Consider the following 13304-nt stretch of genomic DNA (forward strand, 5'->3'; position numbering starts at 1 on the left):
AAAAAAAAAAAAAAAAAAGTATGAGTCCTTCAATTTTGTTCTTCTGAGATCATTTTAGCTATTTGAGGCCTCTTACACTTCCATGCCAATGTTTGGATTAACTTTTCCATTTCTGTTAAAACAATCATTGGAATTTTTATACAGATTATATTCAATTTGTAAATCACTTTGAAGACTATTGCCATCTTAACAGTATTAAGTTTTCCAATACATGAACATTGGGTCTCTTTCCATTTGATTAGGTCTTTTGTCATTTGTTTCAGCAATGTTTTATACTCTCCATTGTGTGAATCTTCCATGAACTCCTTGGTTGAATTTATTTCTAGGTATTTTATTCTTTTGGATGCTATTGTAAATAGAATTGTTTTTTAATTTCCTTTTCAGATTATTCATAGCTGGTGTGTGAACATACAACAGATTTTCATATGTTGATCTTATATACCCTGCAACTTTACTGAATTCATTGATTAGCTGTTGTAGTTTGTGTGTGTGTGTGTGTGTGTGTGTGTGTGGATTCTTTAAGATTTTCTAATCTTGGTTTGCTTTTTAAATATATTTATTTTTCACATATTCCAAAGGGGAAGAGAAATAGTGAAATCTTTAAAACCTCTTTTAAAAGATCTTCTGCTAAGCTGTAAGCCACTTTACTTAAAAGAAAAAAGAGCCATTTTAATAACCTGCCTTGTTCAAATTATGTTAGTAATAACTGAAAATGGATTTCAACCAGGCCTTAATAGAGTAATCTTCCTAATTTAGAGTTGACTGGACTTTAATATAAGTAATATTAATGTTGAACCATGTAAGTAAGGAGTAAGCCATTTGTACATTGCTTTTCTTTGGGAAGCATAAATTTTGAAATACAGTCTAATGCGTTATTATTCATAAACAGTTTAAGCTTTTTCCACAATATTTTTAGCTAGTCTTTTAGTAGGTCCACCAAAGATAGAGGGTGCTTCTTAGCACTTTTAGTAAGGAGGGAAATGGGCAAAGGCTGTTTCACTTAATTATGTTTGCTTTGTAACTTTATTCAGCTGTATGTTAACTATCTAAATAATTCTTGTTCTTTTTTTCTTTTCTGTGTAGGATTATCATTGGCAATGGCGTTCATTCCTTACCAGCGGCTTTACTGCAGTTTATTTCTTAATATATGCAATACATTATTTCTTTTCAAAACTGCAAATCACAGGAACAGCAAGTACAATTCTGTACTTTGGTTATACCATGATAATGGTTTTGATTTTCTTTCTTTTTACAGGTAAAAATAGAATTAAAATGATTATTTTTAGTTAGTATGTCTTTAGACAAATAATTTATAAATATTTGCCTTTGATAAAACCCACAAAGCCTTCTGTTGTTCAGTGCTCCTATATTTAGTCCTCAGCATAACTAGGCATAGTTTGGTCTGTCCACCTGTGAGTTGCATAAAGGTGATAAAACGGAAGCAAAGGGAAGAAGACTAAACAGGGTTCGTGGTTGTGCTAAAAGTACAGGTTCTCCTAGGCCAGTACATCTCCTGGTTTTCTCTGTTAACTTCTCAGAGGTAACATAGCCTTCCTTTCACCCACTTCAGAAATAGGGTAAAAAGCTGTAGCTATATGAGTTTAGGAGAAAGTAGAGATTGGGGAGGTAAAATCAAGATGAGGCTGAGGGTAGGTGATAGCAGGAAAAGATAATAATAGGACACTTCTTATTCTATAAGTTTTAAATTAGAAGTTTCTATCTCTGCTTTAAAATCCAAGTACGTAATGGGATATAGTGTATATTATATTGGTATTTATTTTATATATGTATATATCTTCTCTGTCCAACTAGATAAAAGTTTTCTGTATCTCAGAGCCCTGTGGGTGCTTGGTAAACATTTGTGGAGTTAGTGACTTAAGTGAAAAAAGAAAATAGTGGGACCTTTCTTTGTCATAAAAAAGTAATATTGCACAAAATATGCATCTAAAATTTTATTTGATTATCTTGCATGTTATATGAGAAAATATAGGATCCAAAATGGGAAAAAAACAATTTTTCTTAATTAAAACTATTCTACTTTTTACTCATCTGTTAACATTTCAGAGTGTGAGCTAGGGTTTTAAAGTGCCCCTGCTGCTATCTCAGGGTATATATAACAGGCTTCAGACACTTATATTGATCCTGTATTCCAGGTCATTGATCAGACATGGGGTGCATATCCTAGTACTGTATGATAGATTTAGGGCCACCGCCATAAATCTTAATAAATAGTCTGTAAAACAGCATTGGCCTATGAGACAGGAATTGCTGTTCTTGTGCCTCTATATCTGTATGTCCATAAATGCATATGTAGAATAATTTATCCCTTGCTTACACACAAAAAATGACCATAGTGAATATCTATTGTTTTTCCAGACATATGATAAAGCAAATGATAGCTTAATCATCACCTAAATTTTATTGTTTTTTATTTTATTTTATTTTATTTTTATTTTTATTTTTTTTGAGACAGAGTCTCACTCTGTTGCCCGGGCTAGAGTGCCGTGGCATCAGCCTAGCTCACAGCAACCTCAAACTCCTGGGCTCAAGCAATCCTCCTGCCTCAGCCTCCCGAGTAGCTGGGACTACAGACATGCGCCACCATGCCCGGCTAATTTTTTCTACATATTTTTAGTTGTCCGATTAATTTCTTTCTATTTTTAGTAGAGACAGGGTCTCGCTCTTGCTCAGGCTGGGTTTGAACTCCTGAGCTCAAACAATCTGCCCACCTCGGCGTCCCAGAGTGCTGGGATTACAGGCGTGAGCCACCGCGCCCGGCCTTATTTTTAAAGTATTATATTTTCATTCATCCAAAGTTAAACAAATTTGCAGTCTGAATTCTGGAGCCATATCAAATTGAATCAGCCAGTTAAGCTAATAACTTTTAGTGTGTTTCACTTTGTGGATGGAGTTCTGTATGAGGGAGTAGCAAGCCCTTTAAATACCTTGTGTTTCTCTAATGTGGGGGTATGTCTCTATTTGCTTCAGAACTCCAAACCAACACCATTTTATTTAAGTCAATCCATTTTACAAAACAAAAATAATTACTCTGTCATATAAGAAAAGATGCCCTAACCCTATGTTAACATAAAGTAACTAAGAGTTGCTGCCTGGATAGTAGTGATAATATGTTTTTCTCATCTCAAAATATCTCCTGTCATCTTGAAATTCTTCTTAATAAGCAGGTTAAATATATTTTTGTTTTTGTTACTGCTTTTCTGAAATTAACTCCAAGCCTTAAAAATGACCCTTTTGAATATCTAAAAGGTATATTTGTATGCCTTCCAAAATACACATAGTGCCTTGCATGTAGTAGGTCCTCAGTACATGTATTAATACAATGTAAGAATAAAATATAATAATGTTTATAAATTCTCATGATAATATCACACATATAGTCTCTGGATTTAGAAAATCTCCTTTAATGCTTTTTCTGTGTATTGCATTTAAAACAATGGTGAAAACTCTTGGGACTTTAAATATAAAACTTATACAAGGGGTATTTATATCCCCTTCTGTATGCCTCTGCACCCCTACCCATTGAATATTTCTCAGGGGATAATCCTGAAGAAATGGCATGCCTCAGTTTAAATATGTTAGGCAATTTCACAATTTAGTATATATTCTTTTGTAAAACAGGGTCTCTGAATTTATGTTTAGTAAATCTAAGCATGGTATAGTTTAAAGGAGTACTACACTTGAAGTCAGAAAAAATGAATTTGAGTTCTGGCCATACTTACCAGCTATGTGACCATGAGACAGTCACTTAACCCCTTTGAATCTCATTTTTGTCACATTGAAATAGTGTCCCCCATCCAGTGTTCAAATTCTTTGGAATCTAGACTGGTGAAGATACCTGAAAATCAAGGCATACTTTTTTTTTTATGAATTATCTCATTTACTCTACAAAACAGTTTACCGAGGCAACTAGGGCAGGTAAATTTATTCCTGTGTAAGAAAGTAAAGAAATGGGCTTGGAGATGTCAGTCAGCTTGTCCAAGGATGATACATACACAGTTCATGACAGAGCTGCTCTGTTCTCTCGTACTGTGCTGCCTCTCATTTTTAGCTGGGATGCATTTTTGTTATTATCCTAATTATGTCACTTTTAACATTTTGTAAAAACTTTTGAATTATTTTGTTATAATTCGTTGAAAACTGATAACTTTCGATAACTCTTACTTTAAAAATATCCCCATTTAGTTATTCTGAGTCTGATATTCAATTTAAAGTGTTCATATCATACCTTAAAAAAATTTCAGAAGGGGTTTCCCATTTTGTTATAAAATATTGTTCAATAGGAAAGGACCATTGGCATCCTTTTCATTTTTTAATTTCAGTCTTTCCTATGTAGTAAGAAAATAATATGTGTTACAGAAAGCTTAGGCCCATCCTATAGTATAAAAAATTCTATCAGTTTCTGAAGAAACTTGATTTGAGGTGGTTGTATATTTTTCAGAAGAGCTCATGGATCTGTAGTATATTCCTGGTAGGTAATAGTTTATAGTTATGTGACTTTTTTAAGAAATCAGTCATTTTAAGTCGGTATTTTTGTGTAAATTGTGAAACTTCCTTTGAAAAAGTGTTTTTGTTTTTTCTTTTATAGGAACAATTGGCTTCTTTGCATGCTTTTGGTTTGTTACCAAAATATACAGCGTGGTGAAGGTTGACTGAAGAAGCCCAGTGTCTCCAGTTTAAAACAGAAATAAATTAAATTCTTCATCAACAAAGACCTGTTTTTGTGACTTCCTTGAGTTTTATCAGACTTATTGGCCTAGTAATCCTTCAGAAACAACATAATTCTAAATACACCTCTTCCCATGCACCTTTCCCCACAAAATGTCTTCAACACTACAAAGCATTTGTATTGTGATTTGATTAAGTATATATTCAGTTGTGCTCAATGAAGAGCAAATTTAAATATTATGTGCATTTGTAAATACAATAGCTATAAAATTTTCCATACTTCTAATGGCAGAGTAGAAGAGGCCATATGAAATAATACTGATGAAATGCAGGACAGTTCATTGTAAATAGGATTTTCTAGGCTCGGTAGGTGGAAAGAATTATTTTTCTTTGAAGGAAATAACTTTTTATCATGGTAATTTTGAAGGATGATTCCTATGATGTGTTCACTGGGGGAATGTGACTTTTAAAAAAGATCTTGTATTGGTTGTAACTGTTCATATCTTCTTACTTTTCTGTGTTGACTTCATTATTCCCATGGTATTGGCCTTTTAAACTATGTGCCTCTGAGTCTTTCAATTTATAAATTTGTTATCTTAATAAATATTGTAAAAACGTCTTCATTGCATCATTACATGTTATATATTCATGGAGATTCTGTAAATACAAATCTATTTACCAAGGGTGTTTTAAAATGATTTATACTATTTTATCAGATTTTACTAATTTTGTTAACACTTTCTGAGTTTTAATCTAAATGAAATTTCACTCTTTGGGACTTTGTCTAAAATGTTCACTGTGAGGCAATAATGAAAATTGTGGTCATGCATATCTAGTCAGATGAATTATGTATAAGTCTAGTATTTAAGGTGGGCCTTACTACATTGTCATTAAGAAGCTTCTATTTTTGACTTGTTTTTCAAAATACAGTATTTTTAATTTTTTTAAAAATCGAGTTTTATGATCTGTACCTTAGCAATCAAGTCATCTTTATGATTTCATTGTTTTAACTTAGATTTCACAAACAATTTTACTTCTTAGAGTTAAGAAATGCACTATTTCTCCTTCACATTCATCTGACTAATAGAGATTCATTTATATGGAATATAGAAATGTGGGATGATTTCAGAGGCGTCAGTCTGTTTATGAGAATATTCATGTGTATTTTAGGGGCTCACTGCTTGCTGCTTATGAGAGCAAATCAGCTACTGTCATTAAACTTACAACTAAAATTACTACTTGTCACTTATATGATGTTGCTGGGTTCCTAATTTATATTGCAATCCTTTTTTAAAAAAACTAACCTATTGGTTTTGAAGAATGAAGGAGGAGCTGTAGTCATTTTTAACCTCTCTCATAGAGGATTTATGATAGAAGAGTTTCTTTTAAATTTATTTCATATATCTCTTGCAGTGTATTTTGTTTTTATAGGTACAGTCATCCCTCGGTATCCATGGGAGATTGGTTCCAGGACCCCTGCGGACACCAAAATCCATGGATGCCCAATGCCCTGACATAAAGTGGCAAAGTATTTGCATATAACCCATGCACACATTCCCGGATACATTCTCTAGATGACTTATAATACCTAATACGATGTAAATGCTATGTAAATAGCTATACTATATTTTTATTTGTGTTATTATTATTGTATTTTTATTTACTTCTGAATATTTTTGGTGTGCTGTTGGTGAACTCTGCAGACGCAGAACCTGCGGTTGTGGAGGGCCGACTAATTCTCTGAAGGTGCTGTTGAGATAGGTGATTAACTAAACAAAGAGGTTTGTTTTTTTAATTCCTGCTTCAGACACCAGATTAGTTTTATTGGTCAAAGTTAAGTTTCTTTGATTTTATTTTCCCTTCAGCGAACAATTAGCTTAGTGATTGAAAACAGTCAACTAATTGTTTCGGTATAACTTTTTCTTTGTACTTTGAAGTAACTATATTTCACAAACAATGGAGACAAGAGGGAGGAAAGCAGAGGTAGGAGACAGTGACAAGGAAGGCGACACAGGGGCAAGGAGGGCCGAGGAGGGCCTTGGGGAAACAGCCCCCCCCCCCATGACTTTGATCACGACTGTCCGGAGGGCTCAGCTGCTGTGATTTGCTTAGGAGTCTCCAGGAAAGCAGTGCCCTGCTTATGGCACATGCAGATGCTTGGTTAGAACCCGGGGATCCTTCTCCTTAGCTTGAGTGTAGCCCAAGGCAAAAACAGTCTTGTTTCCTCGTGAGACCTGAGTGACCGCGAGCCGCAGGGAGAAGTCTTGCTTGAGCCGTAATAGCTGGAAGCAGTTGTGAGGAAGGGAGCACAGAGCTGGTACCTGGAACAAGATAACTGCAGTATTTTCCCTCTAGAGAGATGTTAGATTCATTCCTTTTGTCCACCTGGGTCATTTCTAGAGATCTGGCCGTGTTGCAGGACTGTCCTGAGCACTGTTTAAAGAGGGCGTTTTGTCTGCGCCTGTTCGTTTGCTTGCCCAGCGCGTCAGCAAGGTCACCCAGCTTCCCGGCAGCACCTGGCTGCCCTGGTCTCCCTTGCTTTCTCCAGCTGTGCCGTCATCTCAGACTTGGTTACATCCTCGCCCTGCCTCCCTGTCTGCTCAAGACTGGTTCCTCCACTTTCCCTTCTCGATGTTGAAACCTGCCTCTCCTTGCTTTATGTGTAAATATATCCCAACTCTCTGCTAGGTTTCAAAAACCAAACCTCTGACCCATTTCTGCCTGTTTTCCTCCTTCCTCTCTGCCCATCTTTGCCATCCTGAGTTCTCACTTGCCTTGAATTCTATTGGAAATGTTGCTGACGTCTCCAGTGCCCAGCTCATTAATCACCTTTTCCAGCCCTGATTTCACCAGATCTTTGCTGACATGACAGTCTCTTGGAAACCTTGTCCTGAAAGCAGTATTTCTCAAAGTCTGAGCTTGAACCCACCTGCATAAATCTCAAGGAGATTGTCACAAACATGTCCCGGCCCTACACATGTTCTGGAGAGGTACATTAAAATAGGAGACACTGAACTTGTCCGGTTCTCTTCCTCCTAATTCTGCCTCTGTCCGTCTCCTTTGGGGGCTTCACTTCTGCCCACCCAAGAGTTGATGTATGTTCTGCCCTGTTGTCACTTGGCGTCCAGTTCCACTGTCATCTCCAGCTGCAGCCCTGCTTGCTGGGCAACCTCTGCTCCTCAGGAACCCCCAGCTCGCTATGTACAAAAGTGAACTTACCTTCCCTCCGTCTCCCAAACCTGCTGCTCCTCCCAGATTCTCGACCTCCGTAGGAACCCAGTGATCTACTTAATGCCCTGAGCTGCAGCCTCCCAGGCCCTGGGGCACCTCCCTTCAGTCAGTCACCAAGAATCGTGCATTTGACCTCCAAGTCCTCAGATCCATTGCTTCCTGTCCGCCCCTCCACCACTGGGGCCTGTGGTGACACCCCCCTGGGACGACTGTCAGTGACACTGGCTACTCCCCCATCCTCACATGTTCCTCCGCAGTGAAGCCTGCCAGAGCCGCCACACTGCACTGCAGCGCCCTTCACCTCTGTCCTCGCCAACACGTTTGCTCACGTGGTCTCTAATTTAGGATATCAGAAAAAGCCCTCCTAAAGGTGTAACAAAACAGCATAGAGATTTTAATGTCAAAACATCTTAAAACAGAGAAGTGATTAAGGGTTTCCATAAGCACGTTTGTTTTACTACGCAAAGTCTATAGCATACTGGAATTTGTAACAGATTTTTGGTGACAAGTGAAGATAAAGTGTTTCAAATGCAGTCGCTTCAAAGTTCTGTACTGACATGAATCTCATGTTACCAAAAGCCTTGTTTCAGATCTGATTAAAATATCAAAACAAAACTTTACATTTTATTTTTATTTTAATACAGATCTGTTTTAGTTGTTTTAATGCATATATTAGTTTGTAAGGGCTGCCATAATAAAATACCACAGACTGGGTGCCTTAAACAACACAAAGTTATTTCCGTACAGTTCTGGAGGCTGGAAGTCCAAGATCAAGGTGTCAGCAGGGTTGGTTTCTCCTGAGGCCTCTCTCCTTGGCTTGCAGATGGCCACCTTCTCCGTGTCCTCACGCAGCCTATCATCTGTGCGTGTGCATCCCTAGTGTCCAGTGTGTGTCCAAATTTCCTTCTCTTACAAGAACGCCAGTCAGACTACATTAGGGCCCACCCACTTCATTTAACCTTAATCACCTCTTTAAAGGCCGCCTTCAAACTCAATCACATTTGGAAGTACTGGGAGTTAGGGCTTCAACATGTGAATTTTGGAGGGACAATTCAGCCCATAAAAACACACTTTCTTTTAATGATGTTTCTAGTAAAAAACAATAGGATCACTCTTTTTTTCTTTACCAAAATCCTTTCAGCACTAAAGTTAAAACCATCCACTGAACCAAATGTCACAGTGATCCCCTGCGGGAAGAAAGTCAGTGTCTAGGGCTTGGGGTGGCAGTCCTCTGGCCAGGGCTCCCACACATGCCAGAAGCCTGGGGATTAACAAGGCAAGAAGGGTATCAGTGCCATGTCCAGGCTTCTCTGAGAGCAACTGGGAAGAATTATACCCCACAGAGGATAAAGGGCTTTTTCTGGGCTGGGTTTGTATTCTATAGCCAGATAATTGTTTTGTGTCTGAAGTCTTGCTTTTGGTATAACCAAAATTGCTCAGAAAATAACAAATGAACCTCACCTATTTGTTTGGAAATATTTTTTTGAACCCCTCATTAATAAAGATCTCACTTTTTCTTTTTTTTTTTTTCTTTTTGAGACAGAGTCTTGCCCTGTCACCCCGGCTAGAGTGCAGAGGTGTCATCATGTCTCACTGCAACCTCAAACTCCTGAGTTCAAGTGATCCTCCTGCCTCAGCCTCCCAAGTAACTGGAACTACAGGTGCCCACCAACACACCCGGCTAAGTTTTCTATTTTTTGGTAGAGATGGGCTCTCGTTCTTGCTCAGGCCAGTCTCAAACTCCTGACCTCAAGCAATCCTCTTGCCTCGGGCCTGCCAGAGTGCTACGATTACAGGCGTGAGCCACCATGCCTGGTCAAAACCCTCATTAATGAGGATCTTTTCTTTCGTACTCTACAATGCAGTTATTTACTAGGTGTATCTTGCCTCAGTAAAATTACAAGTAAGCTCCTTGGGGCCAGGGGCCCCGTCTTACTCAACTTGGTTGCTGTGGTGCCATGAACACAGGAGGCAGCCACATGTTTTCTGAATTAAGAAATCAGTGCTTCTGATTCTTTTTTCCTTTTCCTGTCACTTCAGAATTTAGTTACGTCATTTTCTCCCAACTCTTGGCTATTTTGATAATCTAGGCAATGCCAATATATATCGTGGTCTTAATATTATTTAGCTTTTGCATTTTATGTTGTGTGGTATGTTAGTACTTTAATTGAAAGGAGCGACTCTAAAAGAGTGACGTTTAGTCTGAGTGCAGTGACTTGCACCTGTAATCTAGCACTTCGGGAGGCTGAGGTGGGAGGATGATTTGAGGCCACAAGTTTAAAACCAGCCTGGGCAACACAGCAAGACCCCATCTCTCAAAAAAATAGAAAAATTAGCCAGGTGTGGTGGCACACACCTGTAGACCTGTAGTCCCAGCTACTTGGGAGGCTGAGGCAGGAGGATCACATGAGCCCAGGAGTTTGAGGTTGCAGTGAGCTATGATGGCACCCATTGCCTGGGAGAAAGAGCAAAACCCTGTCTCAATAAATAAATAAATAAAAATAAAGAGTGATGTTTAAGTAATGGGACAATTTGGGGGAATAGGTGAACATGGATGTTTCTGTGCCCATCACCCCATGTAAGGTACACAGCTTGGGCATAGATGTTGCTAAAATGGTCATAAATGAGTATCTAGTTACTTTGTTCAATTTCGTTTGACTTGAAAATTACCAATACCTTTAATCTGTGCAGTCAATATGTTATACTTCTCAAAAACCTTTATGTGTACTATCTAAGATTATATAATGCCAGAAATCACAAAACACTTTAAAAATTATAAAGCATTACAGGTCTTGAAGATTCATTTTTAAATGATCAGCTTTAGAAGGCTGGGTAAAGGCCTGCTTTTGGTTTTTAGTGAACAGAATAAACAACCTCTGTTAACGGAAGGAATCCCTCACCTTCTGCCTATGGATAGCAGGACATTCTGGTACTTCATTATTATGTAAATTTATATCATTAAGAAAATGTTTTTCCATATTTATGTTTTTTCTCCTGTAGCCTAAATAGATGGTGACCGTATTTCTTTACCTACAATAAGAGCTAGATGTAGAAAATAATGCTTTTCTTTCTCAGATATTTCTCAGATACCAAACCAAACCCATTTCCTACTACTGATTTGTTCTCTCCTTAGCTATGTAGTTTGAAGTCTAAACACTAAAAATCATTGTTTCTGTGCATTCCTCTGGCTTTTGAAATTACTGGGTTTCTTTAGCGTGCTCACTTGAATGTCATACCTGCATTCTTGCACTTGATTATCTTTTTTCCCCCTTCATTCTTGGACCCAGTGATTATTTGACATTCTCATTAATAATGAATTCTTTTGTGAAAAAGAAAACATGGCTCTAAAAAGTCCTATTATTTCCTTTGGATATTTTTAGCCAAAAACAGTCTAGGCCACGTGAATCATGTTGATCATGATAAATAAGTAGCACTATAACAGTCATTAATGTCTCTGAAAAGAGTTAAGAGATATAAGTTGAAAATGATATATTTAAGGATTAGTGTTCACTTTTTAAAAAGTTTTTACTGACACCTTATAATCAATGACATTGTATACCTTAGAAGTCAAATCCGATTTTCTACTGAAGGAGCTCAGGAAATTTCACCCCAAAATATGACTCCTTGGTATAAAGAATATTTTGAATTAAAGACCTTTCAAAATCAGAAAGCATTGGAAGGGGCTTTCCCTCTATCTGCATAAACCTGACTGGCCTGATCAAAAGATGAAAGGGGGCAATTGACTTCCCTTTTTCTCCCTGTTATCTCAATGTATTGCAGAATGCAACCAGACCTAGCCCAAATCAGTTAAAACATAATACCCATCTCTCAGGTTAATTTACAAGTCAATCTGTTTCCCCCATCCATGCATCTTCCCTAGCAACCATTTATAACCCCTAAGCAGAATCACCTATACTCCTCATTTCCCCCCTCCCCTCTAAAAGGCATGTATAAAAATGTCTGCATTTCACTGGGGATATTGGGTAATCACTATGTGATTCTTCCCACGTGCATGGTATTGGTAAATAAACCTTCCTCTTATTAATCTGCCTCAATTATGAGTTGATCTTTTCATGAACTTTTGGGAGAAAGGGCAAGTTTCCCCTCTCCCCTGCACTGCCTAAATATAAGCTAAATGTTTTTTGGTTAGCGTTATTATCAAGGCAAATCATAGGCCAGCTAGGTCAAGGCGAACGAGACTCTTCTGGCTAATGCTAAACAAAGCCAGGCAAATTGTGCTGCAACATGTTGACTGGGACCATCTCACAGACAGCAGAGGACTGAGATAGTAATGCCAGGGTAGAAGGAGCTGGGGACTCGGAACCTATCCCATGACACAGCCACTGGGCCACAGCCACACCCCAGGGTCCTCTTGTTACCAAAAGCTCAGCACTTGCATCAGAAGAACAAGGACAAGTGGTTGAGGAGAAGGAAAGAGAAGTTTATTACTTTACTGGCAATGGAGGAAAATGGCAGACTAACATCTCAAAGTCCAAATTCCTCTACGTAAGTAGAAATACGGAGCTTTTAAAGGGAGGGCCCTCAGTCCTAAGCTATCATTTAACTACAGTTAATGATTCTAATTGTCCCATCTCTGCCAAAGACATAGCCATGACCTCTGCCCACCTGGAAGGCCCACCGAGACCTCCCCAGCCAGGCTAGGGCCTGGGATGGAGTCAATAGTTCAGCTGAGCTATCTCCCGCAGCACAAAGAACAAAAGACATTCCCCTGCCCCTCCCGACCACCTGCCCTAGGCGGGGATGCAGGTCTCAGTTCCCAAAAACAGTAGGGGAAGTTTTAAAGGGACCGAAAACATCTTTTGCCCCCCTCCCCTTTTTTTTCAGGCCATTCCCTCTGTTACACCCTCTTGGGTGGCCACCACCACCAGGACTCAGAGTCACCTTCCAGACTTACTGCTCTACACCGGATGATGTGACTTTGAAGAACTTTGCCACCCCCTTGAGGAGAGGGGACATGCTGGAAAACTGATGAAGCTACAGAATTAGGGTGATAGAATCTTCTTTCAGGACATCAAAAAAAGTGATAGTGAGGACTGGGAACACCTGAGCACAGTGGCCTTTGCTTTACCCTTGGGGAAATATGAATCAGTTCTCACTGTTGTGCAAAGTAGTCACCATTAAAAATGACCCCCCACTTTGACAAACACAGAGAGACAGTGACAACCAGTTGCAAGGATGCACATTTGGGTTACCTTTAATCATTCCAGACGCTATTTATAAACCACCTGTCCAATATGCGTGCTGTGCATATGTGTGTTTGTGTGTGTAAAATGTGAGTAGAGGTGATGTGGAAGGGACGCAGACTGTAGAGTCACATGGGGACGTATTTCAGTCCTGAGCAAATTCCTCCCAGTGTAAAGCCTCGG

At 38.6% G+C, this 13304-nt stretch overlaps 1 protein-coding gene across 1 annotated transcript in view; it reads left to right on the plus strand.

Moving 5' to 3' along the window:
- Window positions 1–5305, plus strand: part of TM9SF2 (transmembrane 9 superfamily member 2) — a 60875-nt gene extending 55570 nt beyond the window's left edge. The window contains exons 16-17 of the mRNA XM_012644447.1: window positions 1084–1255; window positions 4607–5305. Coding sequence (XP_012499901.1) covers window positions 1084–1255; window positions 4607–4674 — 240 coding nt within the window. The 3' untranslated portion in view covers window positions 4675–5305. The remainder of the gene's footprint in view (window positions 1–1083; window positions 1256–4606) is intronic.
- The last annotated feature ends 7999 nt before the right edge of the window (window positions 5306–13304 follow it).

The sequence above is a fragment of the Propithecus coquereli genome, unplaced genomic scaffold (assembly GCF_000956105.1).
Source record: "Propithecus coquereli isolate 6110/MARCELLA unplaced genomic scaffold, Pcoq_1.0 Scaffold212, whole genome shotgun sequence".
Taxonomy (NCBI): Eukaryota; Metazoa; Chordata; class Mammalia; order Primates; family Indriidae; genus Propithecus; species Propithecus coquereli.